General features: G+C 42.1%; 2 protein-coding genes across 2 annotated transcripts in view; both read right to left on the reverse strand.

Annotated features, from left to right (window-relative positions):
- Positions 1-252, reverse strand: part of PPP2CB (protein phosphatase 2 catalytic subunit beta) — a 34,387-nt gene extending 34,135 nt beyond the window's left edge. The window contains exon 1 of the mRNA XM_040643283.1: positions 114-252. Coding sequence (XP_040499217.1) covers positions 114-215 — 102 coding nt within the window. The 5' untranslated portion in view covers positions 216-252. The remainder of the gene's footprint in view (positions 1-113) is intronic.
- A 360-nt stretch (positions 253-612) lies between these two features.
- Positions 613-16,010, reverse strand: part of TEX15 (testis expressed 15, meiosis and synapsis associated) — a 68,324-nt gene continuing 52,926 nt past the window's right edge. Inside the window, exon 9 of the mRNA XM_008686581.2 lies at positions 613-836. Coding sequence (XP_008684803.2) covers positions 613-836 — 224 coding nt within the window. The remainder of the gene's footprint in view (positions 837-16,010) is intronic.

The following is a 16,010-nucleotide window of genomic DNA, read 5'->3' on the forward strand; positions in this document are numbered from 1 at the left end:
GGGCCCCGGACCCGCTACGCCGGGCACAGCGCGGACAGGCCCCGGAGGGAAGGGGCCGCCGCGGACGCCCCCACCCGGCCCAGCGCTCCCGCATTTCTCCTCTGTTCTCTTACCTTTTCGCACAGAGTCCGCACTTGGTTCTCGTTAAGCTGTTTACACTCGTTCAGCTGCTCGACCCACTGGTCCAGCTCCTTGGTGAACGCCTTGTCGTCCATGGCGGCCCGATCCCCCGGCCCGCCGCCTCCCTCCCCCCTCCCCGCCCCTTCCCACCCCCGCGCCGGGCGCCGCTCCCCTCTCCCGCCGCCGCCGCGGCCGCCAGCTCCCAGCGGGAGAGGAGGGAGCGAGGGAGCGCGGCTGCGGGCCCCTCGCCCCGCCCAAGGCCAGCGGGCGGCTCCGGGCGCGCGGCCTAGAGGAGACCCTCGCCCGCCCGGCTGCGCGCCCCGGAGTCGGTGAAGGGCGCGCGCGGGAAGGTTGGCGGGAGGGCGGCGCGGGTCTTCGGCGCAGCACCTGCCGAACGCTAACCACCCACCGCCGCCGCCTCCCGCCCGCCGGCCTCTCCCGACTCTCTCGCCCCTTCTCTCGCTCTTTCTCTCCCCTCCCTCTGGGTTTCCGTCATCGCCCGGGCATTTCCGCCGGGAACAGGCGAGCCGGCGGCGCCGCCAAGGCTCGGGAGGCGAGGAAGGTGCAGCGCCCCCGTGTGGCTCGGCGGATAAATGGCCCCGGGGGAGGGCGCGGAGGGTGGCCCCGTTTTTCCCCTCCTCCCTTCTCTAACCTTCCCAACTTGGGGTCCGGACTAATAGCTCCTGGTCCTTCCATCATATTCTTTTCTCTGGGAGCTTAGACCCACCTCAGTCTCCCGCAGTGCTATTTCAGCGCTCTGGAGAGGAACTGGGAAACCTGTGCCTTTCCTCAGCAACGTTGTCTCTCCAGAGTCTAGCACTCTCCCATAGCAAGCATTCAATATTTATTGGGTGTGTAAATGAGTTCTTTCTAGCCTTATCTCTGCCACTAACTAGCTGTGGACCCTAACGTCACGAAGACTTTCTTTCTTTCTTTCTTTCTTTCTTTCTTTCTTTCTTTCTTTCTTTCTTTCTTTCTTTCTGGTTTGATTGTATTTGAGAGAGCGCGCGCACTCTCTCAAATAAAGGAGGAGAGAACCCCCTCAAGTGGGGGGAGGGGCAGAGGGAGAAGGACAAGCAGACCCCCCCCCCCATCTCACCCCAGGGAGGAGTCTGAAGCCAGCAGGATCCCAGGACCCTGAGATCATGACCCCAGCCGAAGTCCCTTAGCCGACTGAGCCCTCCCAGGCGCCCCTCTTTCATGATTTTTCTGTATGATAACAATCTGTGTCCCTTCCAGCTCCAGCCTTCTTCGCTGTATTTTCTGCAGTGTTTACTGTGTTCTAATGATTTGTGCATTCACCAAGTATCTATTGAGCAACTGCTAACTGCCACGTCCCTTGTAGAGCAGGTGCTAAGCACCCATACTGAGGACACCTACTACCGCCACTCAGCGCAGGTGAGAGGCGACATCCTCTGTCAGAAGGCAAGCCGTCTGATCTTGGCTTCGCCAACTTCTTCGCTGTGGCCTTGGGCAATCACCAAATCTCCCCATCCTAAGATTCCTCATCTGTTAAAAGGGCTCAGTAAGGCCTACCTTTTCAGGTTATGAAGAAACATGTTACAAGTGCCTATCCGTGGGGCATCTGGGTGGCTCAGTCCTTAAGCGGCTGCCTTCAGCTCAGGTCATGACCCCAGAGTGCTGGGATCGAGCCCCACCTCTGGCTCCCTGCTAAGTCGGTATCTTGCTTCTCCCTCTCCCACTCCTCCTCTAGCTGTCTCTCTCTCTGTCAAATAAATAAATAAAATCTTTAAAAACAAAACAAGTGCCTATCCAATAGTATATAGTATGGGAGCAACATGCTACATGCCTTAGGCCACTGGGCAATGTTATAGAAAGCTTTAGGAGGTGGTATTTGAACTGAATTTTGAACCTTCTTCCCAGGCAACACCTTGAAGTTGCCTGAAGAAGAGGAAAGAAGTTGCAAGGAATTTTTTTTTTTTTTTTTTTGGTGGAGAACACATGTGTGAAATCTCACTGTCTAGAAAGCTACTTCTATCAATAGAAATAGGTCATGTGGCGGGAAATGAGACTGGAAGACATCCTGATCTCAAGTGACTTGTAAATAGTACCGAACCAAGTGAAGGAGAAAACATGAAAAGAGGATGAAGAGAAGGAGCAACTGTATCATTGCAGTAGATGTTTCAGTCTCCGAGGACCTTAGTCTATAAGGGTTTGATTAAAGGAGGCTGAATTTCAGCCAAACCTGGAAAGCTCAGAACGCAAATGAGGATGATATTTTCGAAGTTCCTAGAGAAAATGGATTGAGAACAGTAAAAAAAATGACCTGGAAAAATGGGAACTATGGATCGTGTTTGGGGAGGGAGGTCCTTGAGGTAGAAGCAAATGTGTTTGGAATTCATGTGAGAGAATGTTCCTAGAGTGCGAGGTAGGGAAACAAGTTTGTGAAAATAGTGCTTCTGAAAAGTTTAGTCGAGTTATGCTGTCAAACAATAACAAATGCTTTTTTGAGTCCTTCCTCGGTGCTATGAGTTCTCCTTGTACCTTCCTGTTTAGTCCTTCCGTAATCCCATGACACAGGTATTACTATTCTCCTGTTTTACAGATGAAGAAACAGATGTGTAGTGGTTTAAAAACACACCCAGGTCACCCAGATACTAACTGGTGGAGTGGGAATGAACACCTAAGTCTGACTTCTCCCATGCTTTCCGTTCTATGACCTCTGCAGTCTGATGGGAGTTGGGAAAGCTGAGTTTGGTCGAGCAGTCAAGGGACATGGGGATTGCAATATCACTTTTTGGTATTTTGGTTGTAAAGGCATCTTAATTAAAAATAAAAACTGTAATTCTTGAACACTTTCTTTTCTCGTTGCTTCTGTGATGCATGTATGTTGGTGCATGTTGTGTGTTTCATCTTGGGGAACATAACCGTCAACCTCTAATCCTTGCTTATCACTTGCCGTATAGAACTGCATTTAATCTTAGGGATGCAAGCCAGTTCTACGTTTCTTTGTTTACCAGAAGTGCTCTCATTTGTATTTCTTTACCTCTTTCCTTTTGGTCACAGAATTTTAAAATCGCTGACTTCAGCTGATCTTTTGCCTTAAAATTACATGTTAGATTTTGTTCTTACACAACTGACTAGGTTCTTTTAAAATTTATAAATATTGATATTTTTTCTTGATTTAAATGGCTTCATGCCATTTAATAATATGAAATATGAATCATTTATGTTTTGTAATGTATCCAGAAAGTTAAATGTCTCATTTAAAATTATATACATTGTATTGTTCTAAAAAAGATTCTTCTATACCACCATACTTCTCAAAAGATTAAATAAATACCTTTACTTCTAGTTAAAAAACTTTTTGATAATTGCAAGGTGAAGATAATACTGTTGAAATTGACAAAGGGAATTCTGTGTCAGAATCTCCAGCAGTAATGATGAAATAAAAAAGACAGAGTCCGGGGCGCCTGAGTGGCTCAGTCGGTTAAGCGTCCAACTCTTGATCTCAGCTTAGATCTTGATCCCAGGGTTGTGAGTTCCAGCCCTGTCCTGGGCTCCACGGTGGGCATGGAGCTTACTTAGGGAGAAAGAAAGAAAGAAGAAAGTCAAATTGGAAATGCAAGAAAGAGGGAGAGAAGAAAGAAAGAAGAGAGAAAGAAAGAAGAAAGTCAATTGGAAAGGCTTTATTTGAATTTAAAAACTACAAATCACTACAAATAAGCTATTAATAGAAAGATCATAGTTCTTATCATTATGATTTTGACGCCATAGTTTTCATTCTGGCCAACACTGGTATAGCAGAGATTGCTAAGTAGTCAAGCTAATATCCACTGTACAATTATGTTTGGAGTAAAAAAAAAATGCCCTGCTTAAAAAATTACATAGGAGTAGTCATATGGTGTAATTCTGGCAAAAGAGATGTGAATAAAAGTAGCTGAGAGGGGCTGTACCAGAAAGCTTGTTAAAAGGAGTAAACTTCATAGGCTCTTGCCTGGAACTCACTGCAGGAGATGGAACAGCCATTTCGCAGCCAGCAGAAAAAAGCGAAAGGCTAAAGGGATGGCTAAGAAGAAAGATAAAAAGAACTTGGGGTCCTTATGGCAATGTGAAATCAGAATAGCAGCTCTGGACTGTCTACCTCCAAACTTATTATGAGGGGAAAAACCCTTTGTATCTGTTTAAGCTTCATTTAGGGCGTTTTTTTGGTTTTTTTTTTTTTTAAGATTTTATTTCTTTGAGACAGAGTGAGAGAGAGACAGAGAGAGAGCACATGCCCGAGCAGGAGGAGGAGGAGTGGGAGAGGGAGAAGCAGGCTCCCCACTGAGCAGGGAGCCCGATGCCATGCGATGTGGAGCTGGATCCCAGGACCCTGGGATCATGACCTGAGCTGATGGCAGATGCTTAACTGACTGAGCCACCCAGGCGCCCCCATTTAGGGGTTTTATTACATCTAAACACAAACCTGACTGATACATCCAGATACTATTCATTATATACTTCGACTAAATGACAGGTGGAAAATTGTATGATTTTTTTGGCGTTTAGTGAGGTTGAGCAATTTTTCATATCTTTTGACATTTAGATCACATATGTGAATTGAGCCCTCATTGGGTTTTCACTTCCTTAGTACTGATTTATAGGCTGCCTGATATACAGGTGTCAAATATTTTACACTGTGTTACTTGGATACGAAAGTGTTTGATTTTAGTTTTTTAAAAAATGTTTTATTTTTAAGATTTTATTATATTTTATTTTTTAAAGATTTTATTTATTTATTTGAGAGAGAGAGAGGGAGCATAGTGGGGAGGGGCAGAGGGAGAAGGAGAGAGAGTCTTAAGCAGACTGAGCTGAGTGAGGGGCCCCACATGGGGCTCAATACCACAACCCTGAGATCATGACCTGAGTGTAAATCAAGAGTTGGATACTAAACTGCGCCACCCAGGTGCCCCTTTTATTTATTTAATTAGTAAAAAAATTTAAAGTAATCTCTATACCCAAGTGGGCCTTGAACTCACAACCCCAAGACCCAGAGTCACATGCTCCACTGACTGAGCCATCCAGGTGCCCTCATTATAACCATTTTTAAGCATACAATTCCATGTCATTAAGTACATTCACAACATTAAGCAACTCTCACCACTATCATCTCCAGAGTTTTTCATCAACCCAAACAGAAACTCTGTACCAATTAGACAATAATCTCATTCCCCCCAATACATGTATACCTTTTTTTTTTTTTTAAGATTTAGTTATTTATTTTACAGAGAGAGAGTGAGTGTGTGTGCAAGCAAGGGAAGGGCAGAGGGAGAGAGAGAGGGGAAGCCGACTTCTCCTGAACGCAGAGTCCGCCGAGGGGCTCAGTCTCACAGCCCTGAGATCAGGACCTGGACTGAAACCAAGAGTCTGCCACTTAACAGACGAGACACCCAGGCGCCCCTACATATACCTTTATGTATTATTTATCATAAGCCTCAAGAGAGCCCTATCCCCTGACAGCCTAGGAACCTCCGGTGCTTATTCTAATACTCCTGAGTTGTCTGGATTATTGATCTAACTGAATTGGTTCCATTGATTCTAAGATACTGGGTTTTTTGGGTTTTTAAAAAAGATTTATTTATTTATTTATTTATTTATTTATTTATTTGAGAGAGAGAGAGAGGGAGAGAAAGCACAAGCAGGGGGAGCTGGCACAGGGAGAGGGAGAAGCAGGCTCCCTGACACAGGGCTCGATCCCATGACCTGAGCTGAAGGCAGATGCCCAACCGACTGAGCCACCCAGGTGCCCCGTTTTTGTTTTTGTTTTTTTTCCTAATGTAACATCTCTGAAATTGAGTCCCACCTTACTCTCAGTGACATCTTAGATTCAGTCAAACCCTGTTTAGAATGAGCGTTTGTAGCCAACGTGCTATGTTCACGTTATTTTAGTTTGGTGTCTCCCCACTCTCCATTTCAGTGTGGTTATTGTATTCATTTAACAATTAATTTTGTTTCTGCTTGTCTGTAGTTTACTTCCATCCTTACTGATTTGATTTTCTTTTTGGTATGTAGAACATTATATAAGCTTCCAAAAGTAACATTTATCCAAAAAGGTGAATTCAGAAAAATTTTTCCCTTATCCCTTCTTTCCCTTATCCCTTTCACCCTGTTCTCTATGTAGTAACCAGCTTCATTGTTTTCTGCTTTTTCCAGTGTTCTTTTTTTTTTTTTAAGATTTTATTTATTTATTTGACAGAGAGACAGCCAGTGAGAGAGGGAACGCAAGCAGGGGGAGTGGGAGAGGAAGAAGCAGGCTCCCAGTGGAGGAGCCTGATGTGGGGCTCGATCCCAGAACACTGGGATCACGCCCTGAGCTGAAGGCAGATGCTTAATGACTGAGCTACCCAGGCGCCCCTTCCAGTGTTCTTTTATGCAAAAGTGTTGGGGTTAACCTGGAGCATGAAATCAGCCATAATGCCTGGCTTGCTACGATGTAACACGGAGGCTGCTGAGGGCAGGGAAGGTTTCAGGGATGGGCGTAGGCCTTTGGAATACGGAGGCCTATGTGACCACTCTGCCGTTGGAATGCTGCAGGGAGTTGCCTTCCCGAAACTTTCCCGGCCGAAACAGTCGTCCTGTGATCTAAGATGTAGGCATTGTCCCTTAGGCTATGTTTAGCAGAACTCAGAGAACATGCAAATTAGCATATCGTGTCTTTCCAGTAAGCAGATCCTCAGTTTCAGTAAGACCCCTTGTCACACATCACATGCTTGAGCAACAGTGATAAGGATTTGTGAGTATCCTGAAGGACCAATAAAAGCGGGAGCAGAGAAGGGCAAAGGGTCTTTGCCTTTAAGCATTGACCTACTTACCTTCTCTTCTCAGAAGGGCAAAGGGTGTTTGCCTTTGAGCGTTGACCTACTTACCTTCTCTTCTCTTTCACAGCAAAGTTTGGAGTAATCTTTCTTCCGTCAGTACGGGAATTGCTGGCCATTCCCGTCAGGAAAGTATGCATGTATATTTCACCTTTTTTATGCAAAAGGTAATACATATACTCTCTTGTACTCTGCTTTTTTCCATTGACTATTCCATAGAAAACACTCCTTACTGGTTCGTATAGATTGTCCTCATTCTGTTTACAGCTACATAGTCCTTTGGTGTATGTAACATAGTTTGTTCAGCTATGCCTGAATGTTTGGGCATTTAGGTAATTGCCAAGATTTTGCAATTACAAATAATACATTTATATTTTATATTATTGGAGATTTGTCATCTAGATCAATTCCTGAAAGTAGGGTTACTGGGTCAGAGAGTAAAGGCATATGTCGTTTCTTTAGATATTGACAACTTCTGCAGAGATTGTGCAACTGAACACTCCCACAAACAGTGTATGAAGTGCCTGTTTCCCCACAGCTTCCCCAACGGAGTACACGGTCAAGCTTTTAAAAATTGTGCCAATATGATAGGTGAGAAATGGTATCTTGATGTATTTTTAATTTGCATTTGTCCTTTTTTTCATTTTTCTCCCAAACTAGGTTACTGTGACTGGCATAATTATGAATAATTCCCTAGGTCTAAACAGGGATGTATCTTCCGCCTATTTCAAGGGCTCTCCATGCAGTATCTGAACAAAATTGGGGTTTGATTAACAGCAAAAAATGCATTTCTAACTAGGGATGACTCTTGAGTAGGCGAAGAACAGTCTGTCACAAACACAAAGGGCATTATCTACCCAAAGTTCGCTTACGCACGTTTTCTCACATGAGCCTTCAGGGAAACGAAGATGCAATAATTAAGAAACATGCTGGTACATTTCTTAGCGCTGGTGCTGACAGGCAAGGTAGGGAGTAAATGTCAAGAATTGGATTGGTTAGGGGCGCCTGGGTGGCACAGCGGTTAAGCGTCTGCCTTCGGCTCAGGGCGTGATCCTGGCGTTCTGGGATCGAGCCCCACATCGGGCTCCTCTGCTGGGAGCCTGCTTCTTCCTCTCCCACTCCCCCTGCTTGTGTTCCCTCTCTCGCTGGCTGTCTCTATCTCTGTCAAATAAATAAATAAAATCTTAAAAAAAAAAAAAAAGAATTGGATTGGTTAGGGGCGCCTGGGTGGCTCAGTCGGTTCAGCGTCTGCCTTGGGCTCAGGTCATGATCTGAGAGTCCTGGGATTGAGCCCCATGTCAGGCTTCCTGCTCAGCGGGGAGCCTGCTTCTCCCTCTCCCTTTGCCTGCTGCTCCCGTTGCTTGTTCTCTCTCTGTCAAATAAATAAAAATCTAAAAATAAATTTAAAAAAGAATCTTCTTAAAAAAATAATAATTAGTGTTGAGATAAACTTTGACTCAAGATCTAAAGCTGCGAATGATTGGAAATTGGAAACTGGAGGTGCCTCAAGTAATCAAAACCTGAAGTACTGGGTACAAATAACCAAAAAAAGCCTAAAGTGGGGACAGTCTTGTGAAGGACTCTGCACTTCACTTGAGGGGCCTGTGCCAACCCCGTGTAGTGTCAGAATTGAAATGAATTGCAATACACCCATTTACTGTCACGGAATTCATGACAGAACAGTGCAACACATTAAGTTTTTATCCGAATACATCTTTTGACAGGTGAACTTATGACACCTACAGTCTTGGTTACAACTATATTTAGCTTATTTTCATCTTAACACTTTAAAAAATAGTTAAAGTTGTCATAGTTACATAATTTTTTAAATTCATGGCTATAATTTATATCCTTTCATAGTTTGCTATGGGAATTAACTCCCCACTTTCTTTTGGTTCTCAGACGCACAGGTATACTTAATCCTCTCATTTTATGGCGTATTGTCAACAAGTCTGTGCAAAATCCCTGCTTTCCTCTTTCATCCTGGGTACAGAATCTCATCTCTCCCTTGAAAAGTATCCTTTAATGTATTTGACATATATTCTTAAATTATCCATGTAGACTATATAGTATTATGTCTCATATGCATGTACATATATTTGTATTGTGCTACACGTTTCCAACTTCACTAAATGGTGACCATTATTGTATTAAGTATTGAGCTTCTAACTTTTAATGTATAGTATTTTATTTTATTTTTAAAGATTTTATTTATTCGACAGAGATAGAGACAGCCAGAGAGAGAGGGAACACAAGCAGGGGGAATGGGAGAGGAAGAAGCAGGCTCATAGCGGAGGAGCCTGATGTGGGACTCGATCCCATAACGCCGGGATCACGCCCTGAGCCGAAGGCAGACGCTTAACTGCTGTGCCACCCAGGCGCCCCTAATGTATAGTATTTTAATGTACAGTATGAATCCACTGGAGTTTATCTATTTCCCTAATATTACCTACCTTTCTGATTTTTTTTTTGAAATTCTGATTTGAGAAATTTGCATTTCTCCTCTACTAGTTAGTTTGAACATCTCATTATGCACTTGTTGGCCATTGGGCATCCTCTTCTGGGATTTGCCTTATTCAAATCACAGGAGGCTCAATGCTCCTGTTTTGTTTGATCTCCAGGAGAATGTTCTATATGTTAATCCCTAGTTTTGTGTCAAGTAACTTTTCTCAGTCTGTCATCAATCTGTGAAGTTCTTTGAATAGAAACGGTGGTTGTTGTCAAATCCATTTTATTTTCCTTTTTGTGATTTTTTGGTCTTAAATCATTTCCTACTCTTCGGTCTACATTTCCGTTTATTAACTCTTAGTATGGGTTTGTTCACTATGAAAAGCAGGGGTCCAGATGGAGATGTAATCATGAGGAAACACCAAACTCAAACTGAGGGACATTGTATAAATTAATTTATGTTTCAACTGTGTCAAGGGATAAAAATCAAGGAAAGACTGATGAGACATTCTAGACTAAAGAGAGCTGGCCATGAAATACAACATGTGGTTCTAACCTGGATCTTTTTGCTCTAAGGCCCACTCCTGGGAACCAGTGGTGAAGATTACATGGGGTCTAAGGATTAGATGGTAATAAGGTATTGGTGTGAATTTCCTGATTTTGATGATTGTACTATTATGTAGGAGAATTTCCCTCTTTGTAGGAGACACGCACTGAAGTATTCATTAGTGGTGCGATATCAACTCACGAACTTACCCTTCACTGGTTCAAGAGTAAAAGTTTTTCCAACTTTTCTCTAAGTTTGTGACTGTTTAAAAAATTTTTTGTTGTTGTTCTTCAGATCCAAATAGAGATAAAATCAGTAACCTTTACCTGAAGATAAGGTCATTCTGCATCAATAGGAGCCCATTTCCCAATGTTTACATGGGAAAAATTATAATGCACATGCCAACCTCAAATTTCCAATTTCTTAAAATTTAACAAAAACATGATAAATTATCCATGTACAAATAACAGGCTATCATGTTTGAGTGTAAAATGCTTAAAACATAGGTTTCTGATCACCGAACAATATGGCTTTAATAAACAGTAGCTTTGTATGTAATAGTTATCTTCTTGTCTGTCTGCAGTTTTCTTCAACGTGCTCTCATCTGGGATGGTACTCATAACATGTACCAGGCAAACGAAGGGCTACACATGAAAGATAAATGTGGGAAAAAGGCTTTCGGACAAAAATGCAATAGTTGAGAAAGGTTCACATTGAGTATTAGCTGTGATTTCGAGACAGCTATTTTTGACACCTGGGGCACTTCTAAAGATGTGAGTCTGTGTGGTCTATCTATGCATTCGGGAATGTCACAAGACTTTTCTATACATCATGTCGTTAAACATTACATTGAATTTGGGGGGACATATTTTTTCCAATATTAAACAGGCTGAAAAAAATATCTAAATGTGAATTTTGGGTATTAAAAGCCAAATAACAGCATTGGGGAAATGAAAATCAAAATCCAAAGATATATCATCTCATATGCATTAGGATGACTACTATGAAAAACAAAACCAAAAAACAGTGGGGCACCTGGGTGGCTCAGTCCGTTAAGCATCAGACTCTTGATTTCAGCTCAGGTCGTGATCTGAGGGTCGTGAGATGGAGCCCCATTGGGCTCTGGGCTCAGCAGGGAGTCTGCTTGGGATTCTCTCCCTCTGCCCCAGTCCCCCATGCTCACCCTCCCTCTCTCTTAAAAAAAAATCTTGAAAAATTACAGGAATAACAAATGTTGGTGAAGAGGTGGTAAAACTGAAATCCTCCTGCACTGTTGGTGGGAATGTAAAATAGTGGAGCCACTATGGAAAACATAGATCCTTGAAAAAGTAAAAATAGAATCACAATGTGACTGAGCAGTAACACGTCTGGGCATACATCCAAAATAATGAAAAGCAGGCTTTTTTTTTTTTTTTAAAGATTTTTGTTTATTTATTCGACAGAGATAGATAGCCAGCGAGAGAGGGAACACAAGCAGGGGGAGTGGGAGAGGAAGAAGCAGGCTCCCAGCGGAGGAGCCCGATGTGGGGCTCGATCCCATAACGCCGGGATCACGCCCTGAGCCGAAGGCAGACGCTCAACCACTGTGCCACCCAGGCGCCCCCAAAATAATGAAAAGCAGGCTTGAAGAGATGTTTGTGCACCAATATCCACAGCGGCATTATTCATAATGGCCAAAAAGTGGAAGCAACACAAATGTTCAAGGGAGGAATGGATAAACAAAACGAGGTATACACATACAGTGGAATACTGTTCAGCCTTAAAAAGGAAAGCAATTGTGACACACGCTACAACATGGATGGACCTTGAGGCCATTATGCTAAGTGAAGTCACTCAGTCAAAAAAGACAAATATCGTAGGACTCCGTTTCTGAGGTATCTAGAGGAGTCAAAATCAGAGACAAAGTAGAACGGTGGTTGCCAGGGACTGGAGAGAGGAAAAGGGGAGTTGTTTAAAGGGTTTAGAGTTTCAGCTTTGCAAAATGTACAAGTTCTGGAGATGGGTGGCGCTTTCTTCAAAATTGACTCTGGCCCCACTTTTTCTCTTCAAATGTTATGCTGAAGTTTATTCTGCTCCAGATCCCTTATGAGAGGCAGGCTCTCTAGCTTCCTGCCCTCTCTCATTATCCCAAGATCATTTACTTGTGTGATAATTTCCTGGGCCTATAACCTCCCTCTCCAAACTTTCTCACAGATCAATTATACAAAATAAAACAAAGTAATGATTCAAATATGTCATCTATTGAAAATGCACACATACAGCCTGCTGGGCCAGCTATGTTACTTTTGTGGTCTTTCACTAATTTTTCAGGGCAAAATATTAGGACAGACTAAAAACTAATTTTCTCACCCTCCTTTTTGGGTTCTTGATCTAGGAAGCTACAATAATGAAAAAGCTTTTCCTATAACCTTCTGTAAGCGAGCATCCATCAAATGGCAAAGTAAAAACAAATTGTTAGTGAATATTTTAACCTGAGCGTTCCTTTTAGATGTCAGAGTAAAAAAAAAAAAAAAAAAAAAATCCAAAAAAGATTTGAGGGTGGGAACGACAATAGTTTATTTTCAACAAGACAAAATGAGAGTCCATTCCACTCAGTATAAATATACTCCAAGTTACAAACAGCAAATGTATATGAAGCGTCTCCTATTGCTTAGCCCAGCAGCGGACATTTGGAATTGAAGAATCAATGAGATAATTTCAGGCTTGAAAGCAGCCTACAGTCTTTGTTAAGCGGGAGACACACGCAAGAAACCAGCCATTAAGACAAAGTGAGGTAAATAATGACAGAGATGCTTCTGCTTGGTGTTATTAGGTCTTAAAAGACGACTATATAATTCATCCTACTGAAATTTAGGAATACTCTTAAGAGTAAGGCAACCCTGAGCTGAGTCTTGAACAATCTTTTTTCAGTTATACGTGTTGAAAAGTTGGGAGGTCTTCAGCTAGAGGAGACACATGTGATTATAACCTAAAGCATTCCACTGACATTATGTGTGTGGGTGTATGCATTAGGGAGAAGTAAAAGGGATACACAATACACCCCATCTCCCATGGAATGATTTAAGTTGATAAAGAGAAACGGTAGACTTCATATCCTTGACAAAGTCTCACTGTGGCATAGTAACTTGGCATTATTCCTTGGCCGACCCCTTGGTTTAGTGAAAGGAACTACGAACACATCCCACAGAACATATATGTAACAAAATCTACCACCCTATTTTTCAAGTTTACAGTTCAGTAGTGTAGTATTTTCATTAATATTCAGACATGGTTTCAAAACACATTGGTTGGGTTTCCATGGATTAGGAGTCATTAGTTACTTGATTTAGCAGAACTCCCAACGTGAAAAACATTCACTTCTTAATACAACTAAAATAATCCTAGCTAAAGGGCTGGAATTATTTGTATGCACAGAGCAATTATCTTTTAATCAAATATGCAAAAATCTCAAATTACTGGATTGCTTTTTGCATATTCTGTAATTTAAATTTTAAAAGAAAAGATTATGTATTAGGTACATAAATTGATGTCTGGAATTAAAAAAGCAAGTGACATGTCAAAGAAGAGAAACTTAAGACAGATCTTGTATTCTTTTCAGACCAACACTACTGGAAACTATTAACTGATGTTCACAAAGATGAGTTGAGGAGTAAATATCTTGTACGGCCTTCTGAATGAATGCATTACAAAATAAGCAAATAATGCTTCCCTTTATGGGGCTGATACTGAGATTAGCTGATGCACACGCAAATAGCATAGCATACTTGTAGCACAAGTCAGATGTTCAGTAATTGCTGGCTGAATGTAAGTGCAATCTTTAACCTAATAAGCTCAATGACTGGCTTTCTCAAAACAAAGATGTTCATATTTTAAAAAAATGAATCTGTCATAAATCTAAGTGATTCTTACCTGATAAAGGGAAATAGATTTTAAAAATGAAAGGAGTTCCAAATCCCAGATATATGCAGGTTCCTGTGACAAATTAGTATGCAGTGTATTATGAGATTAAGGGTTCCACAGACTACTTCAAAGGAGGCTTCTTATAAACACCAGAGGGATTCTTTAATGGTTATAAGATTCAGAAGTAAGAAGGTAGCAATAAAGCAGGTAGCAGAGCTTACACCTCAAGAAATGAGGATTTTGGGCTTACAAAATCTTCCTGTCTTAATCTGAGTTCTTTTAATCTTACTTCCATATTGCTTTACTAAGCAACCTCTTGCTCAGTCTCTTTTCATTAGTTAACCAGGAATCTGTAGTCACTGCTCTTACAAGTGCACTCATCAGAATTTAAAAAGTGTTTGTTTTACGAAAATAATTCTTCTTCCTCCACAATTTATTCTTCAAACTGTATGGACAACTGGAAGCTTATCATGGTACTCAAGCACTATCAATTGTACAAACTGAAATCAAACTATGCCTGTAAAAAAAATTTAATAGTTTTTAAATACCACATATGCTTGAACATGTTTTTTCCCCCTAAAATTACACCCATCGAAAAAAGTATGGAACCTTACTGTATTTTGAAAACTTAAGTCATTACTTAAAAAGCCAATGTTTTTGGGGAAGAAATTAGCCTGAAATGACCTCAGGGAAAAGCAATTTTGGATATACACACAGATTTAAAAAGCATATACCTTAAACAACTTAAAAGGATGATATGCCTTGGGAATTTCTGTCATAGAGTTCAAAAAGGCTCTAATGATGACAAAGACATTGATGTCAAAGACACATGACAGGATACAATTGTTCTACAAAGTTGAGTTAAAAAAATTTTTTTTAAAGTTTTATTTATTTAGGGGGGCTGGGTGGCTCAGTTGGTTAAGCATCTGCCTTTAGCTCAAGTCATGATCCCAGGGTCTTGAGATGGATGTTCCAGACTCCCCAGTCTGCTTGTCCCTCTACCTCTGCCCCTTCCCCCCTGCTCATGCTCTCTCTCTTGTGCTCAAATCTTAAAAAAAAAAAATTTATTTTATTTAGAGAGAGCATATGAGTGGGGGAGGGGGCAGAGAGCAGAGGGAGAGGGACAGAGAGAAGAATCCCAACAAGACTCCACACTGAGAGCAGAGCCCAATGTGGGGCTCGATCTCATGACCCAGAGATTATGACCTGAGCTGAAACAGAGTCTGACGCTTAACCAACTGAGCCACCCAGACACCCCAATTAAAAAAAGAATTTTATTTTTTAAAAAAATATTTTATTTATTTGACAGAGCAAGTGAGCATGAGCCAGGGGGAGAGGCAGAGGGAGGGGGAGAAGCAGATTTCCTGCTGAGCAGGGAGCCTGACGTGGGGCCTGATCCAGGAACCTTGCGATCATGACCTGAGCCGAAGGCAGACACCCAACCAACTGAGCCGGGGGCACCTGGGTGGCTCAGTCGTTAAGCATCTGCCTTCCACTCAGGGCATGATCCCAGCGTTTTGGGATCGAGCCCCACATCAGGCTCCTCCGCTGGGAGCCTGCTTCTTCCTCTCCCACTCCCCCTGTGTTCCCCCTCTCACTGGCTGTCAAATGAATAAATAAAATCTTCAAACAAAAAAACCCAACCAACCGAGCCACCCAGGCATCCCAAAAAAAGAATTTTAAATATTTTTATATAACTACACTTGATACTTAAACATACATCTGTATCTCTAAAAGTTTATATATTTAAGTTCACTAAAAAATTGTTTTGGGAATCTTCTCATTGCGAAAATGGGGTGGTATAGCCTTATATTTGGCTAGATTCAGAACTCAAGTTTTAGAGGCACTTCTATAATATATATATTTATGGAAGGCAGAGTGATAACATAAGAATATAGAAGTTAGGGGCACCTGGGTGGCTCAGTTGGTTAGGCGACTGCTTTTCGGCTCAGGTCATGATCTGGGGGTCCTGGGATTGAGCCCACATCGGGCTCCCTGTTTGGTGGGGAGCCTGCTTCTCCCTCTCCCTGCTTGTGCTCTCCCTGATCTCAGCTCACGTATCATCCAGTCATTCTCTATTCCATTACTTTACTTTGTTTTTCCATATTATTTCTCATGATATGAAAGGAATTACTTACATGTATATTACTTATGCTCTTGAATGGCGTGAGAACCCC

Source organism: Ursus maritimus, unplaced genomic scaffold (assembly GCF_017311325.1).
Source record: "Ursus maritimus isolate PB19 unplaced genomic scaffold, ASM1731132v1 scaffold_28, whole genome shotgun sequence".
Taxonomy (NCBI): domain Eukaryota; kingdom Metazoa; phylum Chordata; class Mammalia; order Carnivora; family Ursidae; genus Ursus; species Ursus maritimus.